The following is a 7,569-nucleotide window of genomic DNA, read 5'->3' as shown; positions in this document are numbered from 1 at the left end:
TTCATCCCGTGATACACTGACACGTTGCAGCACTGGACCAACAATTTGGGGAGACCTTTAGTGTTAATCCATCGGGGACAGTGTTGGGCTGCCGGGCAACCCATGCAAATATTAATACACCCAGAGAAATCCTTAGATGGGATTTATTGAGGGTCATTTGTACATACGAGCTACATCTCCAAAACCTACTCTACCAGACAGCTTCCCTACAGTTAGGGAAACCCTTGCCTAGAATGGTTGCTTTACATGACTGATCTATTGAAACATGGAATGCCTGTAGAGTTGTGGCACTCCATGACATCTACACGGGACTTGCTTCAAGAGCTACGACCAGGGAGCCTCCTGGCTTCTCAGCCATGCAAGCTCGGTCAGGTCCTCTGGCCCGTTTGCTTGGCATTCATGCTTTCTGCCTAAAAAAAGAGGCAAAACGCACAATAATGCGGCATTCCAACATGCTAGTAATCAATCAAACACACTTGGTAGTAACATTAGAAGAGGCAATCGGGTCACCCAAGCAGGTAAGTCCTGCCTTAGCTTAGGCATTTGGATGGTTTTCCCCGACGGGTGTCAGAGGAGACATCTGGCTACACGCCAAGTAGCAATGTAGAAACACCAGGGAGAACGTTTTCACTACATGCGTGCTCAGACCGTCCCCTTGTCACCGCAGGCTCTCTCAGGAGCGGATCTCTCCTTTCTAGGGCTACCCTGGATACGGCGGGTGAGGAGGCTCCACGCAAGCAGGCTCCAATGGCTGACTCTGCTCCCGCTGGCTCTGGAGAGGTGGGTGAAAGAATCAGAGTGAGAATCTGGGCTGTAGAGACCAGAAAGGCTTTGCTGCTCCAAGGAACCAACAATGGATTCTTTTCTTGGAGGGCGGGGAGCCCAACCCAAGCCTGTCTGATGCGGAGAGAAGCTGCATTTTGTCAGGAGTTCTTTCTTTAACTTCCGCATGTGCAGCACAGCCTCCCTGGGTAGTTCCAGTCCACTGGCCAGCTGTCCTGTGAAGGCTGGCACTGCTGCACAACGATGCTGTCTGTCTTGCAGGCTGCAAGATTGTGGCCCAGTGCAGCAGGAGGAAGCGAGGGGGGGGCAGCGCTCTCTGGCTACAAGCCAGGCCGGCTTAGCGTGACATTTCTGAATGCTGCAGCAAGGTGTTGACTCCTTGGTTAGCGGTGTCTGACAGGCTGACTAGAACTTTGCTTCTCCACGTGGAGACGCAGTGCCTTTTCAAATGAGAAATCACAACCACACCTCTAAATCAAGCGCATTGCTAATTACTACCATTGCACAGTATGTTTGAGATCGTGTCTTTCAACAGACACGGGGCTGAACGTCCTCTGCCACAGCAGCAGCTCTGGAAGGAATCTAACGGTTTCCAGCCTGTGTGGTGCAGATGTGCTGCTCTGCATGGCACAGCTATGGTGTCACAGACATTGCAAAACCTGCTCTTGTCCTGAGCACAGTTCTACTGCCTCCAAAATTCAGTCACACCTTGTAAGTTTTAGCCAGAGCTCATGTGAGCTCCGTCACAGGGCATTTCACTTGCAAAGTTCTCATCTCTCACTAGTATCCCAAAAGAAACCCCAACCAAAACCCAAAGCCCAAACCAGCATCCAGCTGCTTTGGGAGGTGGCGGGAGCAGCTGGTGGGGTTGGAGGGCGTTTGCCATCAGTCAGCGATGCCCTTGCCCTAAGCTGGAGCTGCAAATTTTGGCCTAAGTGTGCCACGGTGGCATTGGGAGGTCAGGAGTTCTACTGGTGGTGGCAGTGTGAGGTCAGCAGCTCTGTTGGCGGTGGCAGCAGCAGGTCAGCAGCTCTGTTGGCGATGGCATTGTGAGGTCAGCAGCTCTGTTGGTACCGGCACATTGGGGTTGCCAGGTGAGGAATGCAGGGCGCTCAGTTCCGCCCCGGAACAGCTCCGGGGAGCATTGGTCTGGCCCTAAAGCCAGCAGAAGGACGTGGGTACATGTTCTCTGGACCCTCGCTTCTATTTCCTGCCAGGAAGAGGAAACGCAGCCCTTTTCACCCTGCAGGTTAGGAATAATCCCTCTGCCCGATGGGGACCATCCCAAAGTGATGCTGCGTTGTCAGGAGGGAGGGAGCTGGCACCAGCTGTGCTGGGATGGAGCCGGCTGAGGCCGTTGAAATCGAAACGGCCTGGGCGGACCTGGGGTAGCGATGCCTGTAGTATCAGCTGGGATCTCGAGCGGTGCCCTGGGGTAGGAAGGTGGCCGTGCCGGGGGAGGCTGGTTCCAGCTGGCGTTGGCAGCGTGCCCGCCTGCCAGCTCTCTGCTGCTTCGGCTGGGGTGCTTGGAGAGGCGGGCAGGGAGAGCTGGGCTGCTGGTTGAAACATCCCTCAACAACCCCCCTGGGGGCTGCAGGTGACACTTTCCTTGCACTGTGTCCCCCTGGCTGCACCGGTGCGGATTCGGCTGGGAGTGAGTTTGCCGCTGTCGGCTGTTAGAAAGGGAAAGGCTCTGAGGTCTCTCCCTGTGAGCACCGAGGTTTTGAAAAGGTGCTGATCTCCTTAGTTATAGCCTTAATTTTGCCTCCTCCCTTTGCAGCCCCTCCCTCCCTCCTCAACCTGCAGCCTCTTCAAGAGGAAATTTGAAAATGTTTTCAGTTAGGCGCGGGGTGGGAACTTCTGATAGCCGAGGGCTTGATGCATTGATCACGAGAAAGCGCAGCCGGGCACCTCCTGGGAAGTGCCCCTGCGCCGATGAACTGCCTGACTGCAGCATCTGGGGGGTTGTGAGCCACGTGGAGGTGATGCCCCCACGGGGGAAACGCGCGAGTGGGACAGCGCGGAAGAGACTGGCTTCCAGACTCGGGACGGGCTTCGGTTAGCGGTTAAGAAGAGTGGAGGCAGCAGCATCTTCCTCCGCGTGGGGCTGCACCCCGCCTGCCAGGTCTCAGACCAGGCAGTACGGTCTCCGCTGCTGCTCCGTGTGTCATGGGTGGAGAACCTGAGCGTGGAGAGGAGGGTGGGAAAGGACCCTGTGCCCGGTTTGCCCGCCAGTTAATGGCAGAGGTGGAAAGAGAAGTGCCACATCCAGCACTCCCTTTGCAAGTCTCGTTTCTTCCTGCGGGCATCTGCCGGGGAGATGAGACGGTTAATGGCCATGCTCTGCTTTTCTTTGGCTTGAACTTAGGCCTTTTCTTGGTGTTTGCATCTCAAGGAGGTGGTAGCATCTTGGTTCTCTGTGTGCTGTCTGTAGCATCATTGCTGGGCTGGTTCTCATCACTGGCCGCTGGGAGCAGCTACCCAGTGGGATGCGGTCACCGCGCATCCTCCCTGCCAGGCTGGGCAGAGGCCAGCAGTGCCGCAGGGCGCGGGTGGCAAAGGGAGGCGGCCAGGGCTGTTGCAAAGCTGGGGAAAGCTCTCCCGTGCATGCTTTCCCCTGCCAGGGGGGTGTTTTATTCCAAAGCTGAGACCCTGGATGCACTTCCACCTGCGCCTGGGTGCAGAGAAAAGGCCAGGTGCCCCAGGGAGAGACCAGGTCTTGGCCAGACTGCACCAGGCAGTCTGAAAACGGGCTCTCTTACTGCCGCAGGGCTGCAGGTATCGCCCAGGGTCGTGCAAAAGCGTCCCATTGGACATGTCATGGGCACTGTGCTCATGGCTCTCTCTGGTTGCACCCCTGTTTTTTTCTTCCCCCCCTTTGGTTCTTCTGGAGATTGCTGCAGCCAGCACAGGTGGTCCCTGCAGTGCAGCTGGAGCACCGTGCGCTGGCTGCGCTGCGCAGGAGCACAAACCTGGGGGTGGGGGTGGGGGTGGGGGGTGTCGACAGGTTGCCCTCACCCAGGGGTGTGTGAATCCTGAGCACTTTTTTGGAGCGTGGTGCCATTTGAAAACACAGATGGACATTGGAGACTCCCTGCTCCCAGAGAGGCCGTTGCACCTCTTTGTTGTACCCACTAACTGTTGTTCTGGTGTCTTGCAGGCACAGAAGAGTACGGCACAATGGATGTCTATGACCCTCAGATGCTGGATGTTGTAGTCTTTGGAGGTCTGATGGTGGTATTGGCCATTGGGATCTTCCTGCTGTTCTCCTTCATGAAGAAGGTCCTCCTTCCTTCTGAGGAAGCCTTGGCCAAGCAAGGCAAATACATTAAGAAGACCAAGCAGCAGAAAAAAGAGGCAAAGAAGACAAAGAAAGCTGTTGGGAAAAAAGGAATGGGAAAGAAAACGGAAGAGAAACCAAATGGAAAGATCCCAGAGCAGCACCAAAGTGCTCCAACTCTCAGCTCCGTCACTATCAAGAAACCAAATGTTCTTCCAACCCACGAGGAGCAGAAGCCTAATGGACCTGTCATGAAGGCAGCTGCATCCAACAAGAGCGAGCCAGGTAAGGCCAAGTTCCTCTGCGTATATCCCCGTTGAGTAAGCCAGCAGAGGGATAGGAGAAGGGCTGGAGTCATCTCGTTCCCTTAGCAAAGAAAGAGCTGGAACGAACCTGCCTAGTGAAAGGCAGGAGACGACCTTGCTGCTCTGTGCCACCGGCACCGCTGCGTGGAGCGACGTCCCCTAGGGAGGCTGTGTCACGATGGAGTCCAGCTTCTGATGCCCACCATGTCTCTGCTCCCTGGCATTAGCAAAGCGTGCCCAGCTCCGGCTGGAAACGCTCAGTGTGATGGAGGGCGGTGGCAGGGCGGCAGGAGCAGGAGCAGAGCCAGGCAGAGGTGGCAGCTGGCTCAGGGAACGCTTGTCTGTGGTGAGCGCCGTCCCCAGCGCTCGTCACATTGCTTTCGGTTAGAGAGGTATCAAACTTGGCTGTGGACATCTGGGCGGTTGCTGGCGTGAAATGGCACTTACGGGGTTGAAGTCAACTGAGGTGATGCTACTCAGCCCTGCCGTTGGCTCGAGCGCTCCCAACCCCTCCTCTCTCCTCCCCAGCACCTGCGGACTCGGATGGGCCCCTCTACCTGCCCTACAAGACGCTTGTGTCCACGGTCAGCAGCACGGCGTTCAGCGAGGGGGAGGCCCAGTGGCTCATCGAGATCCTGAGGGAGAAAGCGGGCATCGTCCAGGACACCTGGCACACGGTAGGGCTGCCAGCACCGCCGTGGCCGCCAGGGCCGGGCCGAGCCTCGGGGGGTGCGGAGGGGTGAAGGCAGCCCGTTTTCGGGCAGGCTGTCCCCCGAGGGGCAGCCTTAGAGACGGGAGCTGAATTTTCCCTGGGGCAGAGGGCATGATCCTGTGCGTGTGGGGGGGAGGGGTTGGATCGGTCGGTGGCGGTCCCTGCTGATGTGCCACCCTGTGCCGGCAGGCCATGCAGAAGGGTGACCCTGTCACTGTCCTGAAACGCCGGCTGGAGGAGAAGGAGAAGCAGCTCGCCACTGAGCAGGAGGCTGCAGCCGCTGCCAGAAACAAGAGGCGGGAGCTGAGCAAGGTAAGTGCCGCGCAGCCCTCCCGGCACCCCTGGCACGGGCCCTGCCCCTCACGGCATGGGGGCACCTCCGAACGGGTTACACTTTTTAAAGCCTTCTGAGCTCGGAGGCCACTTCTTTCAAGTCCCCTTAGAGCAGGGAAATTCCTACGCTCAGGACTGACCGGGTGGCTTCTTTCCTCGAAGGAGCTGGTGGCCGAGCGGGCTAAGGTGATGGCTCTGGAGGGCAAGCTGAAGGTGCAGCTGCTGGCCTGCGAACAGGAGTTGGAGCTGAGGCAGGCACGCATGCAGGCCATCAACCAGGACCATGCCCAGAAAACGCAGCAGCTCCAGGACAAGGTGAGCCCCACGCGGTGCTCTGCAGCTTCCTCCGCTGGCTGCCGGCTGGCCTTCGGTGGCAGGTGCTGGTCTTTTGGAGAAGACCGAGGTGGACGACGGGACCAGAGCCTCAGGGAGGGGCGAGTGCCCCGCAGTGCTCCTGCCCCGTGGTGCTCAAGCTAGAAGAGGGAGGTGGGAGCATCCTCATGGGATGCGGCAGCCCCGGGGCTCTCAGCATCAGCAGACACCTCGCTGTGGCTTCCTTGCCAGTCCCTCTTGCTCATGGGGTGGGCTTCTCAGGAGGGAGCAGAGGGACCGGCGGTGGCGGCATTAACCCCTGTTGGGCTCTCCCTAGATCCGGACCCTGCAGGAGCAGCTGGAGAACAGACCCAACACGCAGCTGGCTCGCCTGCAGCAGGAGAACTCCATGCTGAGGGATGCCCTCTACCAGACCAGCAGCTGGATGGAGAGCAAGTAAGACTGGGGCGGGGGGCAGAGCCTGGGGCCGCCCTCTGGCAAGCCCTGGGGGTGGCTGTCCATCAGGCTTGGCCACCCGCTTTCTGGAGGGTGCTTCTACAGGCACCCCAGCTAGCTGGAGGTAGAGGAGGGAGTGAGGAAGAGATTGCCAAATGGCTTTTGGGGGCCTGGCAGGGGAAACAAGGATGTTTTTCCCAAGTGGAAGGGCAGGGGAAACCCTCTCTGCTTTGGGGTCACCTGTGCTGATGCCAGCGGAGGGGGGCAGAGGGGACCAGAAGGCGCTGCAGCATTGCTCCCCACTTCGGGGACCTGCCTGGTGCATACAGAACAGGAGCTAGGGAGAAGAATGTCACGCTCCTTTCTATAGAAGGTCTGAAATGGCTGGTGATTAACAGCGCCCAGCTAATTACAGAGCAGACTCCAGCTGCCTAGAGTGCTTTCTGCTGTGTCTGGGAACACAGATCCTTGCGACTTCTCCTTCATGAGAAAGGAATGCCTCCTGTGATGGAAACGCAGCTTTTGAAAAGTGATGTGTCAGCTCTCTGCACCCCGTCCCTGAAGGACCAGGCGTGTCCCAGAAACAGGCGAACGCCACCGCTGAGATGTTTCAAGCCCTGTTACCAGGCCCACAGGGGGATGTGTTCCCCCTGGGTAACGCCAGGGATGCTTGACTGGCCTGCGGGCTGGAATAACGCTGCTTCTCTTGGTGCAGGCACAACCCTGAGCTGGCCAGGTTGCGGGAGGAGTACGCCAAGCTGATGAACGAGCTGTCTGAACAGTCAAAGGTGCTGCAGCGAAAGGAGCAGCAGAGGAAGAGCCTGGAGCTCAAAGCGTCAGCCTTGCAGATGCAGATGGAGCAGCTGCAGGTCAGGCAAGCGCCTGTAAACCTGCTCCCCTCAGAGAGACGGGGCGCGTGGCTGAATTGTGTGGGATCCGTGGGGCTGGCCATGGGGAGAGCTCAGGGGGAGATGAGCGTCCGCATTTGGAAAGCGAGCTGCCTGGCGGCCCCCCTGTCAGTTTGTCACATGCCAGGAGCTCCATTGCGCATTGCCGGCAAAGCCCAGGGGGCACGCTGCCCTGGTGGGAGCCGTTCTCGCTCACCTGTGAAGCTCACCAGCCGGCTGTGAGGGTGGGGGGAAGCCTAGATGCTGCACCCTGATGAGTGGTAGCCTCAGGTGAGAGAGGAAACCCAGTGGCCCCTGCCAGCGGGTGCTCACGAGGACGTGGGTGCTCCCTCTCGACTCTGAAGCCCTTGGTGCACGAGGTAGAGCTTGTGGCTTGTTTGTTGTCACCGGGGGGTGCCTGGATTTGGGGGTTTAGGGGTGTTTAAAGGACACCTCCCAGGTAGGGCCTCTGAGCACGCCGCTGGAGCAGTGGCGCATCGC

General features: G+C 58.4%; 1 protein-coding gene across 1 annotated transcript; it reads left to right on the top strand.

The window, feature by feature from the left end:
• Nucleotides 1-4,786: 4,786 nt before the first annotated feature.
• LOC129785327 (ribosome-binding protein 1-like) lies at nt 4,787-7,311 on the top strand. Its single transcript, XM_055816476.1, has 5 exons — nt 4,787-5,045; nt 5,270-5,392; nt 5,576-5,728; nt 6,063-6,181; nt 6,897-7,311. Exons 2-5 carry the CDS (start codon nt 5,273-5,275, stop codon nt 7,309-7,311), a joined length of 807 nt encoding a protein of 268 aa, XP_055672451.1. The 5' UTR covers nt 4,787-5,045; nt 5,270-5,272.
• Nucleotides 7,312-7,569: the final 258 nt, after the last annotated feature.

Source organism: Falco peregrinus, chromosome 11, assembly GCF_023634155.1.
Source record: "Falco peregrinus isolate bFalPer1 chromosome 11, bFalPer1.pri, whole genome shotgun sequence".
Classification (NCBI taxonomy): Eukaryota; Metazoa; Chordata; class Aves; order Falconiformes; family Falconidae; genus Falco; species Falco peregrinus.
This window is presented reverse-complemented; position numbering and strand designations above follow the sequence as displayed.

Bases quoted from the DNA above. Each gene is read 5' to 3' on its own strand.
- LOC129785327 (XM_055816476.1), top strand. From the start codon at position 5,273: ATGCAGAAGGGTGACCCTGTCACTGTCCTGAAACGCCGGCTGGAGGAG. The intron at 5,393-5,575 runs GTAAGTGCCGCG...CTTTCCTCGAAG, and splicing joins AGAGGCGGGAGCTGAGCAAG to GAGCTGGTGGCCGAGCGGGC. The intron at 5,729-6,062 runs GTGAGCCCCACG...GGCTCTCCCTAG, and splicing joins CGCAGCAGCTCCAGGACAAG to ATCCGGACCCTGCAGGAGCA.